The 21,846-nt window shown below is 41.4% G+C and overlaps 1 protein-coding gene across 1 annotated transcript in view; it reads left to right on the top strand.

Moving 5' to 3' along the window:
* TXLNB (taxilin beta) overlaps positions 1-21,846 on the top strand; it is a 50,036-nt gene that overhangs the window by 23,235 nt on the left and 4,955 nt on the right. Inside the window, exons 5-9 of the mRNA XM_034765526.1 lie at positions 3,639-3,833; positions 6,076-6,195; positions 10,321-10,395; positions 16,721-16,813; positions 20,870-20,965. Coding sequence (XP_034621417.1) covers positions 3,639-3,833; positions 6,076-6,195; positions 10,321-10,395; positions 16,721-16,813; positions 20,870-20,965 — 579 coding nt within the window. The remainder of the gene's footprint in view (positions 1-3,638; positions 3,834-6,075; positions 6,196-10,320; positions 10,396-16,720; positions 16,814-20,869; positions 20,966-21,846) is intronic.

The raw sequence follows: 21,846 nt of genomic DNA on the forward strand, positions 1-21,846 counted from the left end.
ACCCAACACATTTCAAGCTTTCACCCACTTCATAACAGTATCTTCTTTCTGATGTTATGAGATTTTATTAAATTTATTATTGCACTTTTAACAGTGAAACATAGGAAGGCTGTATCAGTATCATATTGGCATATGAGGTATGGATATACCTCCGATATGGGAATTAAGAAAAGAGAGCGAGGTAGAGGAGAGACTAGAACTGGATCAAGGGGATATCTTAAGAATGAATTGTAGTCTCCGGAAGCTCATCCACCTGTAAGCAGAGAGGAGATGCAGCATATTTATTTGTGTTAAAACTCCAAAACATAATTTACAACTGTTAGAGAAGTGAGTGTAGATTTCACTAATTAATGAAGGAAATATGATTTGCATGTTCTGACTGCTTCGAACATGCTGAAAAGAAATCCTTCAAGAAGAGATTCTGCTCTGTGACAGCAGTGTGAATCCAGGGCACTGGATTTGTGGAGCTACTCCAGCTTTAACGGCTGTAAGCAAGAGCAGAATCTGGCTCTTAATCCTTAGTATTATGGAGAAAACTTAAATGATCTTGCTGTACAGAAATGAGCCTGAGACACCAAGAGCAACAGGCAATAGAGGAAATGCCTGGGGAATGCTCACAGATTAATAGGGATAGGAATGACTGGAGATTTTGGATGTAATTGAGGTGAACAATTACACAGTAATGCAAATTGGGAAGTTTACTTTGAGCCAGGGCGTGACTGCCCCAATGTGGGGGCAACAGCCTTCTCCCTTCCGCGTGACCCTGCTCAGGGGCCAGCACAATTGGTGTGGAGAGAAGAAACATTGCTAAGCTAGATCTATAGAGCCTCTCCACTGGCCCAATGCAGGTGCAGTACATGCCACTGCCTTTCCTAGGGTGCTAAAGCTACTGCTTCCTGATACACTCTGGGCAGGACTGGCTCTAGGCACCAGCAAAGCAAGCATGTGCTTGGGGCGGCACAATTTCAGGGGCAGCATTCCGCTCCCAAATTTATTTTTTTATTTTTTTTGGCTTGGACAGTTCCGTTCTTGGAGCTTGGGGTGGCAAAAAACCTAGACCGACCCTGACTCTGGGGAGGAATTCTTGACAAGTCAGTCAGCATTCCTCCTACAGTAGTGTCTAGAGGCCTCTGAGATCAGAACCCCTTTGTGCTAGCTATTGTACTTACACATAGCAAGAGACAGTCCCTGCTTGAAAGAGTTTACAACCTAGACAAGCAAAGGAAGTATTATTATCATACCGATTTTACAGATGGGAAAACTAATGTACAGAGAGATTAAATTATTCTCTGAAGAAGCCAGTATCAGCCAGGAGTTGAATGCAGTTTTCCTGAGACCAGTTCAGTGTCTTAACTACAAGACCAGCTTTTCTTTCAGCTAGATGCAGCCTCGTTTCAAAATACTTGAAACTCAAACGGTGACAATATCTGATATCTAAAATCATAATATGAGAAATTCTGATTGGACCAGCTACTCGATGCACTCCCAGTGCTGCACAGCTGCTTGTGGAGTGTTCCAAAACGCCACAAGGCAGTCAGTAGCTCAAAGCCATTGTCTGGCCTTTTGCTTGGGGCAGAGAAGGAGATCATATTGAACAATGCACCCTACACCAAAATTGCATGATGACTCTAGCAAACCTTAACCAGCAATTCTTTTGTTGTGCTTCAGGTAATTATTCTTCCTTCCAAGGTAAATAATAAGTGAGACCCAAAGTGTTATCACTGCATATGTTTTAATATTTGCACAATTGCTACTTTCTGGCTGTTTTATGTCACCTTGCTACAAAATAGTTCATTGTAACTCATCTCCAAGACATGGAAATGTTTTGCTTTATATTCATTTAGATATATTTGTTACTTTACTGAGCTCTGAATTATGTTAACGATATTTTACTAGTACACTTTTGCTCTACTGAAAGAATGAAGTATCTATGAAGGCTAGACTTAAGGATCAGGCCCTGTGCTAGGAGTCTAAAAGGACATCACTTGATCATTACCTGTTAGGTTCACTCCTTCTGGGGCACCTGGCATTGGCCACTGCTGGTAGACAGGATACTGGGCTGGATGGACCTTTGGTCTCACCCAGTACGGTCGTTCTGATGTTATGTTCTTATGTATTCAATTCCCAGCGTTACCACTAGCTTCCTGAGTGAGCTGGACAGGTCTCACTTTCTCTCTCTGTAGTTCAGTTCTCCACCTGTGAAATAGAGATTATCATATTGCTTTCCTCCCACTCTTTGTCTTGTCTATTTTGATCAGAAGCTCTTCTTGGTAGGGACTTTGGGTGTTTCTGTGTGTACGTATAGTGCCTAGTTCAATGGGGCCCCAATCTCAGTTGTGGCCTCTGGGCACTACTACTCCTAGTGTAATACAAACAATAATGCTATCCCAAATTTCCCTCCTCCAGAAAACTGCATGACTCTGTGATCTCCATCCATGTCCAGTCCACCACAAGGAAAAGTGACCTCCAATAGGAGCAGTAGCTGTTCTTCAGCAGATCTTTGTGATTTTTGCCTTGTAGAAAGTGTAGTATTTTACACACCCACTGAGCACTCGTTTTTTTCAAGAACAGGAGATAAATCTACACCTTTGAGGACACATCTATAATATAAATGATAGTGTGCTAGAGTCAGCTACAGCTGTATTCACACATGGTTATAGTAAATTATCCTTGTCCAGTGTAATCAGAGATTTCATATAAATAACTATGCTAGCTGAACTATACTATGTGATTGTAAAGTACGCCACTATGCAATTTGTAGATTGGTTTCTTAATGTGGTCGCAACATGTTAGGTGTGTCTACCAACAATGTTACAACAGGATTACATACCCCTAGAAGCAAATAACTAGGAAATAAAAAAAAATGTAGTCCCAGTGCTAGAACACTGAATCCAGACATCTGATACATTCACTTACACATAAAAAGATCCTAACTAGAGTTTCACTGAGAAGTGGGGGAAAAATCCGGCAATCCTTACTCAGGCAACACTCCCATTATTTGGCTCTGTGTTGGCAAATAAACTTCTGTATCTGTACAACACACAGCCTGGTATAGCTGTTTGATTTACTACTTGATGAAGCAGAAGAGGCTGGGTTGTGAGAGAGAAACCCCTTAAATCCAGGTATTGGTGCTGAATGAAGACCAAACATTTTTGTTTGTGGCCAAAACTTTTCGGTTTTGGGGGTTTCAACTAAAAGCAGAAACTTTCCACAGAAACCAAACACCTCCCAACAAACATGGTCATTTTGTCAAAAACCCAATTTTCCATCAGAAAACAGTTTGGATGCAACATTTTTTACCGGATATCTTCTTTCATAGCAAAGGTAATGCTGAAATATTGGGAATCAGTATATTTATATTTTGTATAAACATTCTCATACCCGAGCTGCTCTGGTTTGAGAGTTCCCTTTAACTCAATCCGTATAAATGCAAGTCCTTGTTTTCCTCCTTTCTTTCAAGGCTACTGTCTAATCCAATCTATGTATTTATAGTCACACTCATTACCTGGGTTTATGAAAGAAAGACATAGCTCTAAAGAGACCTGCAAACCTTCAGATGAGTCCAATTCTTTTCTTTTTTTTAAAGCTGGCTGTTGTGTTACCCATTTAAATTATCACATTGTCCACCTTTTTAACAGGAGGAAACTCTTCAACGGGCACGGGAGGAAGACGAGAAGAGAAAAGAGATCACTAATCATTTCCAGGGCACACTGAGTGATATCCAGACTCAGATTGAGCAGCAAAGTGAAAGGAACATGAAACTATGCCAGGAGAACACAGAGCTGGCTGAGAAACTGAAAAGCATCATTGATCAGTATGAACTCAGAGAGGAGGTGAGACTACTAAGGCATGCAGCCTCCTTGAGGAAGGGAGAGGCAGGTTTTGAAGTGCATAGGATTAGATATATTGACACCACCCCATCCTCTCAATTTGCTGTCATTTTTGTTCTTCATGAGGTTTTTCTGTGATGTGCAACATGGATAACATTGTCAAGATTTAATAGCACATTGCAGTTTAACCCAGACCGTATCAGAAGCAAGTTAGTGCTTCAACCCTTCTCTGGCAGCTGCAGATTAATAAAAAATGTAAACCAGAGATGCTCGGCATCTGAACAGACTCTAGTGTGCAGACACGACTTTCACTATAAAACCCGCAGTAAAAAAATATCTAGATAGCATATTATCCCTTCAGTAAATATTAGCGCTATTGAGAAAATTTCAACAAAGCTCCTATATTTTCAAACTATGCTGATTTTTTCCCCCAGCTTTAGTAAATATCTCATGACTTTTTGGGACATTTTATTGTTAATTAGTATGTTCATTGTGGTTCTCAGTCCAAATATATGCACTAAAAACAGAAGGAAAGGTGACATAAGTACTGTGTACTTCCAGTCTCAAATGCTGACCCACTTTGGACTGAGCACATCCATCTAATTATTTTAAAATCTAATTGTATCTCACATGAGATCATCCCCTGAATGAACTATACATGCACTTTAATGGTTTTTATTAAAGTAAAAAGAAATTTTATCTAAATGTGGCATGATTTATAAATCCATTGCATAAGAGATTAAGAATTCAGAATTTTTTCCCAACCCAAATCAGAACAAAAAAATCAAAAATGTTAATAATGTTAACGAACTAACAATCTGAAACATTTTTTGGATCATGTCAATTCATAATTTCAAAATGTTTTGTTCAGATTTAGACTTTATTTTTAAGCTTTTTTTAGAATAAATTAACTAAAATTTTGAAATGTAAAGTCATTTCAAACCATAAAACAAAAGTTTTCTATTAGAAAATGTCAAAACAGGATGTTTTTGACCATTTAAAAACTTTTTTCTCAAAATTTTTTCAAATCGAGAAATTAGTTGAAAGCAACCCTTTCCTGTGGACAGTTTTGGTTTCATAAATTGGCATTTTCCTACATACAAAAAAGTTACATTGGAAAATTCCCAACCAGCTCTAATGATTTACTCAACACAGCAAGAGTGAGGTGGGCCATTGATGATATTTCTTTTGGGAGAGGCTGCTATAGAGTCATAGATTCAAAGGCCAGAAGCACCATGAGATTATCTAGTCTGACCTCCTGTATATTTCACCCAATAATTTCTGCATCAAACCCATATTATGTGGTTGAGCTAGAACACAAGTAAGTACCAGGAGGAAACAATGGTCAATAAGGGCTCAACCCCACGAAGTGCTGAGCACTCTGGCCTGATCCAGTAAAGTACTGAAGCACGTGCTGAACTTTACATGTGTGTGTGTGTAGTCCCATTGCCTCAGCAAGACAGCTCATATGCTTAAACTTAAGCATGTCCTCAAGTACTTTGTTGTGTCAGGCCAGAATGCTCAGCACCTTGCAGACTGAAGCCCAAAGGGCCCGATCCTGTTTAGAGCTCTGTCCAGATGAATCCCTGCACCCACACTGAACTATTTGCAGGGTTGGGGCCTAAAATCTCTGTTTTCACTTTATAGGATCAATTGGCTTTGATGTTTGAACCTAATATGCTCCATCTGTCAAAATCTTGACCAGTTAACAGCACCAATAAACTGTGTTATGCATGTTCATGATCTAATGAGCAATCATTTGAGATATGAGTAATCTTTTTGATTATACTAATGAGTTTATATGTAGATATTGTACATTCTAATGCACAGTATTGGAAAAGGTCCCCAGGACTTTTTTGTTATTATAAATTTAAACTAATACAAACTTGGTTTCACTTCTAGAGTAAATTCTGGTACAATTTGTTCTTATGACAAGAACTATTGTTTTCTAATAACTGCAATAGGCTGGGAATATTTGGGGTTTCCATTTGTAGAGCCCTTCTCAGATACAAAAATTGGATCTGCATCCTATAGGTGATCTACAAAGATTGTAAGCAATACAACCACATCTGCATCCACATCCGCAGATATAAAGTAGATATCCATGGATTTGCAGGGCTCTAGCCATTTGCAGTATTTTGGCCTTTATGCTTGTTCTAGTAGGCAGCCATACGTGTGTGAGCATGAGGTGTGTGTATGTCACTACATCCGCAACTTCAGCACAGCAGAGTTTGTTTTCTTGCAGCAACTTGATAAAATATTTAAGCACAGAGAACTTCAACAGAAACTGGTGGATGCCAAGTTGGAGCAGTCACAGGAAATGATGAAAGAAGCAGAGGAGCGACATGAACGAGAAAAGGAATACGTACTTATCTATCTAATCTGTCTGCTTATTTGTCTGTCTGTCTTTAGATAAAAGATGGGCCCAAATCACCCCTGAATACCGTTTCACCACTATAATTGGCTTTGCTGGTCTGAGTTGTGATACAGTGACAGGGCAGTGTGAGGGAAACTTTCACGGCTGTTGCCTTTGGTATGACTGTACTATAGATACAGGAATGCAGCCTCCAGGGCTGCTAAGATTTCTTAGTGCGTGGCTAATTCATCAGTCACGGGGCCAGATCATGCTACCAGTCCTAAAGCACCAATCCCCATCAATCCCTGCCAAAGACATTTCCCCATAGGGCTCTGATGATCCCCCTGAATGTTCCTGAATTCCAATTGGGCCCAGCTGCTAATCTGAAAGGGTAGAAGGTGTCTCCAGTAGAGGTTGCAGGCAGTGGTGAGCAGAAAAGCCAATGAAGGAGTTTCGAGTGTATCATCCAGTAGTCAAATCAACAGGTGCTGAAAGTGGAACCCCTTGAGGTGCTGTCCCTCTCAGAATGTGAGGCCCAGAGTTGTCACCTCTGCTGACTCTGTCTAGAAAACCTTTCTCCAAAAGTATTTTAGCCAGACTATATGGACTTATTTCCGTGTTTTCATGAAGTAGTGAAAAATCAATATTCTTTGTACATGGTTTTCAAGAGAGGGGAATTTTCTTTGCAATTCTCCTGTATGACTAGCACCTACGAAAGAGTAAGTTCAAGAAATGGTTCAATTAGCTATAAAATCATAAAGGATGGGCGTATAATAATACATACTTATGCTTAAATAATTTTATGAACATTAACTGAATTAATGCTTGCAGCCTGCCTTTGAGGTAGGCAAGTATGTATTATTACCATTTGGTAATCCACCACTTGGTAATAATACAGCCCAAACTCAGTCAAAGAAGTTAAGTGACTGTATAGGTGCTGACTCTGTGGGTTGGAGCACCCACGGAAAAAAATTGGTGGGTGCTTAGCACCCACGGGCAGCCATCTTCTCCCTCCCCCCCAGCACCTCCTGCCCGCCTGCTGCCCCACCGATCAGCGCCTGCCCCTACCTCCAGGCGCCTACCACCCACCACGATCAGCTGTTTCACAGCATGCTGGAGGCTCTGGGAGGGAGGGGGAGGAGAGGGGATGGGACACGCTGTGGTGAGGGGGCAGAAGTGGGCAGGCAGGCGTGGGGGTTTGGGAGAAGGGATGGGATGGGTGCAGGGCCTGGGGTGGAGTGGGGGCGGGAAGAGGCGGGACAGGAGTGGGAGTTGGGGGAAGGGGTTGGGTGGGGATGTAGTCTGGGGTGGAGCAGGGGTCTGAGCACCAGAGGAAGCCGGCACCTATGAGTGACTGGCCCAAAGCCATGTGATGAGTCAGTGTCAGAGTAGGATTGGTACACTGGAATTCATCATTCACAGTCTGGTATCCAGACTACAGGACTATACTTGTCCTCCATCTGAATCATCTTGCACACTACTGAGTTCAAGGCAACATGCTATTAAAATATATGTAATTAAGGCATTTATGATGCAGCCCTCTTAGGATGAGCTCAGTAGTATAGAAGGGCAAACTTCAATCACAGACAGCACTTTCTGGAAAAGTCTTTCAGGGACAGAACTATCTTACAACTCTCTATGTACCATTTTGCAGAGCTCTCCCCATCAGTTTTGCCTCAGGTTTTTAGCTTTTTCAAGCTATTTTTTAATAAAGTGTTTTTATTCTTATAGTTATCTAATTAGTCTTTGAATTATAATTTTTTTGTCTTAACTTCAACACCATACATGGTTTACTTGCCCCAGCACAAAACCTCTTTACCTCACTCAGCAAGAGCTACGGGATCTACAAAAATGTACAAGGAGGGACATTTGTGCAGTGATATTTTTAAAATGTGCTCTTGCTTCTTAGGAACGTACCCACTGAATATTAAACAAACCCTGAAATTCAAAGTGCCAGTGCTTCGAGCAAACGTGGCACTGTACTGCATGCAGTATTGTGAAGCAGGTTTCTCCAGTGGATTCCTTCTCCTCTAACTTCCCCCCAAAATCTTGATCACTCAGCCCAGCTATTGAGGTCAGGCAGCAGGGCCAGGATTTATTTAATATAAGTACCAATTGAGAAAACAAGTTAGTCACCTAATAAAAATTGTCTAATTGACCGAGCCTGCAAGGCCCCACACTCAGCTCACTGGAGGTTGTCTGTAACATAATAACTTTTAAACACTGCATCCGATCAATTCTAAAATGCCCAGAAGTGTTCTAGGTATCAATGGGCAGAGCCCTAATCATCTTGGTGAAAGTGGAAAAGCCCGATTTCCACTGTGAGAGGAAAATCAGGCCCACCGCATGCCCACTTGGTGCTGCAGGTGGCGGAATCGCTCTGACAGCCCCTGCTGATGCTGACACGTCACAGGCAGCCCCTTCAGACACTGCTCTCTCTCGTGGGCTGTAAGGCTTGGCCTATAGAAGCAATGAAGAGTGTGATCCTCTAGTAAAAATGTAACATTTAGTACTATGTGTGCTTCTTTAGCGGTTAGCACAACCTGAGGATGTGTTAGCACACGGCTTCAATGGCCTACGGTAGATTTTCTCCTACATTTGGTTGGTGTTGCTTTGACACCCCAATGTGCCATCAATTGTCATTACTTGCAATACAATGTTGGATCTGCAATTAATTGCAGGTGTAATTTAGGTCATACTAGACTTCTAAGTGCCTGATTTGAAGGCACAGTCAGGTACTTGAACATATAGTTTACGTGAATTTGCAAATCTGTGGGTGCAAAAAGGAGAGCCTAGATTTGAAAATCTAGCCTATAATACTTCTTGTTACACCTTGCCTTAAAACAGATTGTAAACTGTTAGGCACAGAGACTGTCCTTTACTCTGTGTTTATAATGCATACCACAATGGGGCCTGCCTGGTCCTGACTGGGGTCTCAGGCCACTACCATAACACAAATACCAAATAATAACATAATTTTTCTAAACATTGCATTAAATATGTTTATTATGAATTGGTCTCCGAGTTGAGTCCGACCTTATTATCACTTCACATTTTATCAATACAAATACTAGTTTTCATGATTCAGTGTCTACCAGTTTGGTTTTTGCACATTATCTCAGGCTGCCTAAGACTGCACATTAATTTGTGTAGCCACTCTGTGGTTTGTTTGTGTTACAGAAAAGTTTATTAACTCCTGGATTTTAACAAGCTGCAGAAATAGTGCAGTGTGATAATATGTGGGAAGGATTTCATTATTGTCCAAAAATACTACTTTTTCTGCTTCATTTTAACTCTGTTTTGTTGTAGCAGGGGACCTATAAGTCTGACCTTGGGTCTCTTCATCATCCTAGCCAGGATGCCTGTCAAGGTGACCCTTATGAAAATTTAAGAAATAAAGATCAAAGCCCAGGCAGTTTTGGGAATTAATGACTGGCCTGGACACCAAATGGCCCTGAGGCTTTTCAAAGTTTTGTTTCAAACCATTAGACCCAACCAACCTGTAATTCCTCAAGAAGCAATCATGTAGGTGCCAAAAAGGGAGACCTGGACTTGAAAATCCAGCGCAGCATGCAAATGTTAACACAATTAAGTATTCTTCACATATGTTTTTTACATACTTCCTCAAGTGATTCAGAAATTAGAGCCCATCTAACTAACATTCATCCACACCATCTCTTCATGCTGGGTGGCCTTCCATACGATCCCTTGGATTATATATCTCTCTATCACTGACTATTAAATTGACCTTGGCCAGAACTTGGGATCCTAGCCAAAATGATCTAAACATTGAAATCCTGAATCCATTAAAGTCAATGGAATTTTACCCAACTGGCTGAGTAAAGGATATACAGGTATATTTCCTTAGGTGCTGGATGGCCACATTATATACAACGTATAGGAGCTTCTACCCCAACTATTTTTGAAATCCCAGGTTTTTTTCACTGAATCCCCATCCCACAATTTTCAAACTCATGCTAATGGCCCCAATCTAGATAGACTCTTTGTGCAGCACATGACTGGAATTTATACCAGCTATTTCCAAAGATACTAATGTAAAGTAGTTGTACTGCCAGGCTTTATCATTGCAAAGGCACAGAAACAACTATTTTCTCTCTGTTGCTCCAAACACAGCTACTGACTCAAGCTGCAGAATGGAAGCTCCAGGCAAAAATGTTGAAGGAACAGGAGACTGTACTACAGGCCCAGGTGAAGTTGATTGCATGGTGTGCCTTTGTTTGCCCATTTTTAGTCCACGCACCCCATTCCAGGTAAAGTATTCCAAAAGCTTTGTATGTATTCCCCCTAAGCCTACACTGTACTAATGGAATCAGGCTATATTCACGCATGTAGTAGAACAGTGCACCACACTGAAGTGTTTGCATGTGCATACAATACTGAGCCACAAAGCTTTATGCTGTAATAACGTTGGATGCCCATACCAGTATACTCACCATGACTCTTTCTCAGCCGAGACCTACACGCCCTCTGAGGCTCCAGTCCAGCAAAGCACTGAAGCACATACTTAACTTTAAGCACATGAGTCACAGTGAAGTCAGTTGTTAAGCACGTCCTTAAGTGCTTTGCTGGAATCCGGCCTGAACGCAGAATTCTCATTAACTTCCATGGGAGTTCCAAGCACAGAGTGCTTGTACAAATGGGCCTTTTGTGCTTTCTGCTGAACAGGGCATAAAACAGTGTTTGAAAAATACATTAAAATGAAATTTATTACACAAACTATCACATAAATAAGGCTGGAGTGAAATGCAATGGCAGCCAAATAACATACAACTAATACAAAAACATACAACGGTCACTCCATCACACAGAGTGACACAATACCAGACCTGACATGTGGATACATATGATGTGTATACCAAAAAGAGAAAATAGCAATAGATTTTCCTAGCCTTATGGAAATACCTAATGGAAATTGTCATAGATAATGATTTTCTTTTAGGATTTAAATGAGAATTACCTCCATTTAGTAGAAATTTTAAACCAGCCTATAGTACACTATAGCCCAGAAAGAATTCACTGTTAAATGCTTGTAGTCCTCATAGCACTTGCTGGAGATCCCTGGAGAGCTCAGAGCAGGTCTGCCAAACACAGTGGTGAAAACCGTGACAATGATACTTGACAATGGCTCAGTACTTCATCTGCACTGGTGCTTCCATTATTATAATCACCAGGCAAATTGCACAGGCTATAGCTATGGGGGGGAGTTTTATGGAAAATGACTGTTGTAGACAGAGCCTCGGTGACTTGGGGGCTACTTATGGGCTAGAACGTAATTTTATAATCTGCCCACAGTAAAGGGCAACATCTTCCCAGGCGCAGCCCAGGGATGGCGTTGTGACTCAGAGCATCAAAATTCACTCCCTCTGGGTGAGGAGTAAGGTAGTTATCCCTTTTCATGGAGTGCATATCCCCTGCTCTGTACCCTGCCAACTATTCTGGCCTGCAAGTAAGGTGAAGCAAAGCCAGGTCTCCTCCCACTCCACACCTTCTCTCTGCCCAATTGCTCACAGTGCATAGTACTGGGTGTGTAGATCCGGGTCTACCCCTGTAGTCAGACTCACAATCCAAGTAGGGTGACCTAACATCCCTGTGCAGCCAAGTAAGAGCTGTGACAGTCTAGCCATCAGTCAACAAGGTGAGAAGGATATGGTTCTTTATGCAGTTTTTCAAAGGTTAAAATAAGCAGGGAAGAAACTGAAAAATATTAAATAAACTTATTCTGCACCTACTGTTTATGGACTTCAATTTGATAGGTTCTCCAATCAGACCTCACAGGCCTCCTGAGGAGTCAGTCCCCAATTTTCTTTGAGTGTTTTTAATTAAGCCTTTATGTTCAGCTAGAAAGAGTTTTGTATATCAGCCAGACCTCACTAGCCAGTTTAATGAAATTGAACATGAGAGAATATATTAAACATGCATTTCAAGTGGTAATAATAGTAATAAAGGAATCCACTCTCTTGGACTGCCTTAGTTGGGGGTTGAGGCCCTGATTTTAATGGGATTATTCACATGCTTAAATTAAGCATGTGCTTAAGTGTTCTGCTGGACTGGGACACAGGTGTGGAAGTTCCATCACTTTGACAACTGCATCCATTGGGAATGCTGCAAAAATAACGTGAGAGACACCACTCCATTTTCTAGGGAGGATCCTGTGAGGTGCTGTGCACCCTCAACTCTCACTGAATTGAATGGAAGTTGAGGGTGCTAGCACTTTGCTGACTCGGGCCCTTAAACAGTACAGTGTTCCTTATGCTGGAGAACTCTGCACTCCAAAGGATTAAAGGCATTTGGCATTGGCTCACAGAACATGCCCACGGTGGGGCTGTGGTGCTACTCAGCAGCATGACACACAGCCTCTCCAGGCGTGTCGCTTGTGTTGGCTCTTTTAGCTTTGTATTTTGAAACAAAATGAAGGATAAAAGTTAGCCAAGGCCTTTAATTTATATTATTTTCTGTGTCAGAGAACAAATTGATTATAAAACATCAAAGTGAATATAGAAAATTTGATGAACTAATGAGTCCTTCCTGTCATTCATCAACCAAAGATTACAAAGAGGCCACTATCACACTGGAGACATGTTAATTTAACACACTACTCTTTTCTCAATCAATAGCCTCATTAGCAATATGGTGTTAAATACCTCTGTTTCCTATAGCACTATTCCTACAAATTCATACCTCTTTTACCACAGGTGTGCACTCTCAGAAGGAATTTGAATGAAACCATAGGACCACACAATGCAGTAACGTGGTTTTTGTCTCCCTAATCTGAGAACATGGCACATGCTCATGGGGAGAGACAACTCCTACTGCATGTACCCTAGCACTATAAAACACATTTACTTGTTTATTACTTGTGTGTACTCAGGTACAATATGAATGATTATTATTTGTGTTATGGTACTGCGTAGAGGCCTGAGCCAACGTCCATACTAGTCATTGTACAATCACATAGGGTACGACTAGTCTAACTGGGTGGGGCGGGGGGGAGTTCCAGCTGAGGTAGATATACATGTGCTAGTTCTGATCTAGCTAGCAAACTCGAAAAACCCAAGGGTAGCTCTGGCAGCGCAAGCAGTGTGAGGGGCTAGCCACCCAAATGAGTACCCAGGGTCCCTTGTTGGACTGTACTTAGGGCAGCTAACCTGTCTCTGTAGCTACAAGTACATTTTTGGCATGTTAGCTCGATCAAAGCTAGCCTGCATACATCTACCCAAGCTGGAAATTACATCCCGCAGCTCAAGTGTCAATGTACCCTTAGTGAGAGATAGTCCCTACCCCAAAGGGCTTATAATCTAAATAAACAAGACAAAGGGTGGCAGGGAAACAGAGGTACAGTGACATGCTCAAGACAGCAGCAGAGCTAAGATTAGAACCAAAGTCTCCTGACTCCCAGTCTAGTGCCCTCTACAGTATTGTTACAACAGTATTAGTATTGTTAAGCATCTGATTAACAGCTCTGTCTACACTGCATCATTAACCCAAGTGACTGGCACCTAAATTTGACCATTCAGGTTACTTTAGCCAGGGTGCAATCATCCCCACTGCACAGCCCTCCCCATGTTACTGTGTGCTCCCTGTTTTCTGCACTCAGCCGGGTGTGTCTGGGGACATAGCCTGTGGTTCTTTGTGCCAAGATGTTTTAGGATTCTTTCCCAGCCAACTAGGCCAATTGCAAGAGAACTTGTCTGTCATTTGGGAGGAATTGTGAGAAGGACTTTGGAAGACTATTGGCACTTGTATGATTTTGCCTGATCCTCACTGTAAATTGGGTGGGTTCCAGTCTGAGCATCCCAGATAGGTAAGCTAGCCTGTGCTTAAAGCATCTCCAAGCCCATGTCAGAGTTTTTGTGTGTGGACAGTAGGAGGGTTAAGGCTAAAACCTATGTAAGAGCCTCGATTAACTGTGCAGTGTAGACATCCATCCTTAAACCATCCATCAGATCCCAAGGGCATGATGCTCAGAAGACTCACAGTTCCCATTTGAATTGTGGGAGCTCACACCATTAAAAAAATCAAACATTTGCAAATACTAAGGGTCTCCATGACCACTTGCCAGAGCCACAAGTAATCTGAATATAAATTTTACATAGGTTTAAAATCAAAACTAAATGCACACAACTATAAATAGCATTTGGTTATGTTTTGTCTCTTCCTTGATAGCTAAGTAGAAATTGTTTGTTGTTGGTACCAACCAAACCGAAAGCTTTTAGTTAGTTGACTTAGTCATCTCTCTGCAGGTACAGGAGAGGTCAGCCTCTGGCCACATGTTTAAATTCTGCAGGCTGCTTCTGAACTTTAGGTTGCATATTGGACTACCCTGCCTTGGAAATTGTGTGTTATGCCAAACTCTTTTGCTAAGAAGAACTGTCAAGCTGGACAGCTGAACTGTCTTGTTGGCTGAACATTCCTGGGTGCTGCTGTGGAATCAGAATGTAACATTTCAATATCATCTGCTTTTCTTTTGTCCAGAAGTGTAGATAAATATAATTTATCTTTTTACATCATGTATTTCTTTGAAGTTTTAGTAGGAAACTGCTTTCCCATTATGGAAAAGGGGAAGAGAACAGAACCTAAGTAATTCTTACAGGAAAATTAACTTTAGACAGGCCAAAATTTTCAAGAATGTTTCCTGATTTGGGGTGCCTCTATTTTTGGGTTCACAAGTTTGAGCCAAGATGGTCATCCAAATATTGAATCATGCAGGTATGTCTACACTGCAATGTAAGCCCAGGATTAGTAGAACTTGAGTTAGCAGACCCTAGGTTAATAAAGATGCCTAGGTCTGGGCATCTACATTCAACTTTAACCCTAGTTTAGGAATTGTTGAATCCTGGGTCCCAACCTGGGAGTCTAGAATCTACACTGCATTATGTGGGCCTGAGTCCAACCACCCAAAACCCAGACTTCCTAGCACCATCCCAAAATGTGGCTGCTCTAGCCCTCTGTTCTTGGTGCAGTGTGAGAACACTTGACTGTCCACCAATTGACTGTCCAGAGGACAAAGAAAATCAGTCTATGGGATTTTGGGATACTTTTGGTGGACTCCTAGAGCATGAGTCCAGTAGGGCTGTATCTAAACTGCAAAGCAAAAGGGCTAGAACTCTGGGTCCCAGCTTGACTCAGGCTCAGACCCTTCACCCCTATAGGGTTCTGGGACCCTGGCTCCAAGCCCTGGATTAGTGTGATTTGTATTTGGCAGAAGTGGGGCTAGAGTTAAGCCTGAGTTCAAACCCTGGGCTTACACTGCTGTGTAGACATACCTGCAAAGTCAGAGGCCAGCTCTAAAAAATGTGGCATTACTCATTTCAGATGTACTTTTTCAAGGATAGTAAAAGCAGATTAATAATGAAATATGGACCCTAACTGCTGGCACATGGTAATAACACCTTTCTCCTGCTTTGTTGCCCACCCTCATGTGTGAACAGCAAAGTGAAATTGACAAGAGACCTTGCTACTCTGTTTTTGCTGGCCCTGCCTGCAGCTCCACTCCATGTACAAGCTACAAAGTAAAGCTGACTAGATTCCGTCTCAATTCACTCTGCTGCTTCCCTGTGAAGTGGCACAGCAGGTGGGGTCAGGGAGTTGAGTAGTGAGAGGAGCCCGGCTAAGGGGTGCAGGAAAGGGGAAAGCAACCAGAGAACATAAAGGTGTAGGGAGGAGAGAGGAAATAAATCAAAAGAGCACAAAGTGAGAAGGACAAGAAACAAGACTCGGAGAAAAGGAAAAAGGAAGGGTAAAAAGGAAAGGAGAGAAAGGGAAAAGATTTAAAATAGGAAAAGTGAAGAGAGAGAAAAAGAAGCAAGAGGAATTGGGAGAGAGGATAAAAAGTGAGATAAATGGAGGAGAGTGAAGGAGGAGACACAAACACATGGATAAAAATAGGGAAGTCTGATAAAGGAAGGGAAGGAAAAGATGGAAATGGGCAGGAAATGTGTCACTTTGGGACAAGCTACTGCCAACTGAGGTTCCCGGCTGACACGGGTCTACTATGCTTTTGTTACAAATGCTTCTTAAACTGCCCAGGCCACACTTGACATTTTGGAAGGCATTGCAGTTAGGACTCTGAGCCCTTGGGTTCTTTACTAGGCTTTACTACTCACTGCCCGTCAGCCCTGAGGAAAGCCAAGTAGGTCAACATTTTTCAAGTAGCTACTTATTTGGAGTTCTTCCAATTTTTGAGTACCCACATGCCACTTTGAGCCTGATATTCAGAATGCTGAGCACTCACAGTTCCCACATCCTTTTGAAAATATTGGCCTCAATCTTTCTGCTCTTCCTCATTTTATTCCTCTCTAATATAGGGATAATATAGTTCCCAACCTCATCAGGGTGTAGTGAGGCTAAGTTCACTAATGTGATGCTTTGAAAGCTGCTCTGCAAGCACAAAAGGATTATTATTGAATTATTGTGATTCCCTTTTCATTTAATTAACATTAAAATAAGGTGTATATTCATTCAATTTGCCCGCATGGAGCTTCTGAAACTGATCTGTTTGTTCCTGTGTACGTAGCTCACTCTCTATTCTGAAAGGTTTGAAGAATTTCAGAAAACACTGACAAAAAGCAATGAGGTGTTCGCCAGTTTCAAACAGGAGATGGAGAAAGTGAGTAGCACATATCATTTCTAAAATCTGACACTTTCCAATTTGATACACATGATTCTCCTTTGCGATCATTTATCTTTGGATTGGGACATTTCTGTACGCTTGGGTGAAACAAACTAGTCCAAGTTTGAGTGGGATGTGAGTTGGGCTCAGGAAGACCAAACATATTGCAATATTGTTTTGATACTTTGTGAACATTTCTGATTTCTGTCAACTGATATAATGTCTAATAGAAAAAGAGACACACAATCTCCTCTTCACAGAAACTTATAGGATCAGCTCTTCAGCTGATGTAATAGACCTACGCCAGTTTACAATCTGGCCCATTGTGTCTTAGCACTGGAAGTTAAAGCTTTCACTCTCTTCTCCAGCAAAGAAATAACAATTGTGTGAAAGAATAAAGAGCTACTTACAATCTAACCTAATGGCTCATATGATGGCCATTCAATACCATTTATGAATTGGCATAAAATGTTTAGTGTTGGCATAAATATTTAAGGCACAATTCACTGTTGCCCTGCACGTTATGCAGCCATTCACCCCACTGCCAAGGGAGTTTAAAATGCTACCTAGTCAGAGTTGTCCCCCCACTTTGCACTGGTGGTTTAAATGACTACACAAAGTGCAACACAAGAGAGAATCTAGCCCTTAATTTTCATGTTCCAGGGTCTCAAAATTCTGAGGTCCTGATTGAGAAGAGCTCTAGTTATCTTAAGTGGGAGTGAGGTCTGAGGAAAGACTGAAGGGAAGATTGTGGTATTTAGCTATTGGCCTGTTCTGAGAACAGTGCAGAGGTGATCGTCCCAGAAGGTGCTCCACTAGGAGTTGTGCCTCGGGAGACACATACTGCACCTGCTTCCCTTAGAATAGCCAGCCAAACCCTGCAGTCTGGGCAAAGGGCAAGGGCATGGCCCCACCTCTTCCCTGTGCCCATTTTGTGATGGTTTGCACTCCAGGGGGAAGCAGGAGCATGCTCAGGAGTTCGTGTCTGGACCAGTGCAGGAGTGCACAAAGGGAAAGAATCCCCATTCCTTCTCCTCTCCTGTTCAGGGGAAAGCACAGTCTACTCCTGAGCAGGACCTCAAGTGGGGAAATCTTAGACTGAAAAGGAGGGAGAAAGAATCCCTGCCAAATGCCAGAAAATTCATTGTGAATTTAGTAATGCAACCACCAGGGGCTTTGCTTCTGTGAGCATTTCAGTCATCCCAAGCGGTGACAAGTGACTTCGGGGAGAGCTAGCAGCACTCAGTACCTCATAGAATCATAGAACTGGATGGGACCTTGACAGGGCATCTAGTCCAGTCCCCTGCACTCAAGGCAGGACTAAGTATTATCTAGACCATCCCTGACAGGTGTTTGTCCAACCTGTTCTTAAAAACCTCTAAGGATGGGGATTGCTGCAATTAAGCCCATTCCTTCTTGTCCTATCCTCAGAGGTTAAAAAGAACAATTTTTCTCCCTTTTATGTAGTTGAAAACTGTTATCATGTCCCCTCTCAGTCTTCTCTTCTCCAGACTAAACAAACCCAATTTTTTCAATCTTCCCTCATAGGTCATGTTTTCTAGACCTATAATCATTTTTGTTGCTCTTCTCTGGACTTTCTCCAATTTGTCCACATCTTTCCTGAAATGTGGCACCCAGAACTGGACACAATACTCCAGTTGAGGCCTAATCAACGCGGAGTAGAGTGGAAGAATTACTTCTCGTGTCTTGCTTACAATACTCCTGCTAATACATCGCAGAATTACGTTTGCTTTTTTTGCAACAGGTTATACTGTTGATTCATATTTAGCTTGTGATCCACTGTGACCCCCAGATCCCTTTCCGCAGTACACCTTCTAGGCAGTCATTTCCCATCTTGTATGTGTGCAACTGATTGTTCCTTCCTAAGTGGAGTACTTTGCAATTGTCCTTATTAAATTTCATCCTATTTACTTCAGACCATTTCTCCAGTTTGTCCAGATCATTTTGAATTTTAATCCTATCCTTCAAAGCACTTGCAACCCCTCCCAGCTTGCTATCGTCCGCAAACTTTATAAGTGTACTCTCTATGCCATTATCTAAATCATGGATGAAGATATTGAACAGAACCAGACCCAGAACCGATCCCTGTGGGACCCCACTCGTTATGCCCTTCCAGCATGACTGTGAACCGTGGATAACTACTCTCTGGGAATGATTTTCCAACCAGTTATGCACCCACATATAGTAGCTCCACCTAGGTTGCATTTCCCTAGTTTGTTATGAGAAGGTCATACGAGACAGTATCAAAAGCTTTACTAAAATCAAGATATACTACATCTACCACTTCCCCCCATCCACAGGGCTTGTTACCCTGTCAAAGAAAGCGATCAGGTTGGTTTGACACCATATGTTCTTGACAAATCCATGCTGACTGTTATTTATCACCTTATTATCTTCTAGGTGTTTGCAAATTGATTGCTTAATTATTTGCTCCATTATCTTTCCGGGTACAGAAGTTAAGCTGACTGGTCTGTAATTCCCCGGGTTCTCCTTATTTCCCTTTTTATAGATTGGCATTATATTTGACCTTTTCCAGTCTTCTGGAATGTCTCCCGTCTTCCATGACTTTTCAAAGATAATTATTAATGGCTCAGATATCTCCTCAGTCAGCGTCTTGAATATTCTAGAATGTATTTCATCAGGCCCTGGTGATTTGAAGACATCTAACTTGTTTAAGTAATTTTTGACTTGTTCTTTCCCTATTTTAGCCTCTGATCCTACCTCATTTTCACTGGCATTCACTATGTTGACATCCAATTGCCACCAACCTTCTTGGTGAAAACTGAAACAAAGAAGTCATTAAGCACCTCTGCCATTTCCACATTTTCTGTTATTGTCTTCCCCTCCTCATTGAGTAATGGCACTACTCCATCCTCGGTCTTCCTCTTGCTTCTAATATATTTGTAGAATGTTTTCTTGTTTCCTTTTATGTCCCTAGCTAGTTTGATCTCATTTTGTGCCTTGGCTTTTCTAATTTTGTCCCTACATACTTGTGTTATTTGTTTTTATTCATCCTTTGTAAATTGACCGCATTTCCACTTTTTGTAGGACTCTTTTTTGAGTTTTAGATCATTGAAGATCTCCTGTTTAAGCCAGGGATCATTGAAGATCTCCTGTTTAAGCCAGGGTGGTCTCTTGCCATACTTCCTATCTTTCCTATGCAGTGGGATAGTTTGCTCTTGTGTCCTTAATAATGTCTCTTTGAAAAACTGCCAACTGTCTTCAGTTGTTTTTCCCCTTAGACTTGCTTTTACCTACCAACTCCCTGAGTTTGCTAAAGTCTGCCTTCTTGAAATCCATTGTCTTTATTGTGCTGTTCTCACAGCTACCATTCCTTAGAATCATGAACTCCACCATTTCATGATCACTTTCACCCAAGTTGCCTTCCACTTTCAAATTCTCAACCAGTTCCTCCCTATTTGTCAAAATCAAATCTAGAACAGCCTCTCCCCTACTAGCTTTCTCATAGGACTGGGCTCTAAGGAAATCAAAAGTCACCCTATCAAGTGTTTGTATTTGTTCACATTAAAACACTAGTAAGACTGCTATTGGCTGCAGACAGTAATCTTTGCAGCAGAAAGTGAGAGAGAATTGAGTGCTCAGTTTAGAAACTGGCCATTACTATTAGAGTAACCATTTTGTGTAGTCTATGGCACCAGGGTATCTCTTTTCTTCACGTAGATTTCCTTTGGGAAATATTAACTTTCCTTCATCACAGCCTTAACTATTTTTAACATGTATAATAATTTTTTAACCATGTAATACATTTTTCCTATTTTGGAGCATGTGGGTGTGAATGGCAGGGGGTATTCACTTGTGTCAAATTTCAACGCTTGGGGAGTTGAAATTAAACCAGTCTCTTGCTATAAGTTATTCCTCAGCCATCATTCTTTGACAATGCTATATTCATTTTCACTGTAGTTAGTGGTAACAGATCTATAAGTAGAGGTTTAAGAAAAGATAACTAAAATGGTGTTCTAACTTCAATTAACATTTGGGATTCCTGCTGTGATTCTCTTCCTGCTTCTGTAGATGACAAAGAAGATGAAGAAGCTGGAAAAGGATACGGCTACATGGAAAGCCAGGTTTGAGAACTGTAATAAAGCTCTATTGGACATGATTGAAGAGGTGAGAAACCTACTTCACAATTTTTTTCATATTTTCAAGTTAACTAGGGCTGATCCAAAGCCCACTAAAATCAATGGGAAAATTGGGCCCTTTTTCTCAGTATATGTTGATAAGGTCAGGTCTTGGAAAAAACATCATATCTGTTGAGGCCAAGATATTACTGGGTCTGGCTCTGTGCATACACTAACAGCTTGTCCACATGGGAAGTTAAGCCTAATTAATTAAAAGGGTGAATTTAAAGTGCATTAAACTTCAGAAGTGAAGTGGCCTTAGTTCACTTTAGATTAAGGTCACTTGACTTCTGAAAGAAAGTGTCCACACAGGGGTTTAATGTGCTTTAAATAATGCACTTTAAAGTCAGACTTTTGGTTAATTCAGCTTAATTTCCAATATAGAAGTCACTGGGGTCCACCATAGATTTAAATGTTCCCTACATAGAGAGATTGCATAGAAAATTAGTAGGGATGTGGAAACTGATTCAGATAAAATAAGAAGCTACCTAAACTTTCATCCCAAACTTAAATGTAACCTGGACTACGTTTTTGAGGTTTGAAAAAAGAATGAATAGCGTCCCTGCTGCAACCTCCAGTATTGCCATTTTTGTGGACTTCTCCATCCAGCTAGAATCAGAAAATGTAGATGTCCACAAAATGCTGCAAGAGAGGCTGGTCTCACAGAGTTTCCAGCCAACCAAAACCAAGATGGACTGCAAATATGAGGCAGCCTGTTCTCATGAAAATTCCAACACAGTGTTCCAGGAAGTCCAGATAAGCAATACAGCTTTTGGGTGCTTATCTGTACTGACATCCTGAATGTTTTATGATCCTTCTATCGCTAGAGATTATTCATGGCTATGCCTATGCCTCATATCTCTCGGTGAA

The sequence above is a fragment of the Trachemys scripta genome, chromosome 3 (genome assembly GCF_013100865.1).
Source record: "Trachemys scripta elegans isolate TJP31775 chromosome 3, CAS_Tse_1.0, whole genome shotgun sequence".
NCBI lineage: Eukaryota > Metazoa > Chordata > Testudines > Emydidae > Trachemys > Trachemys scripta.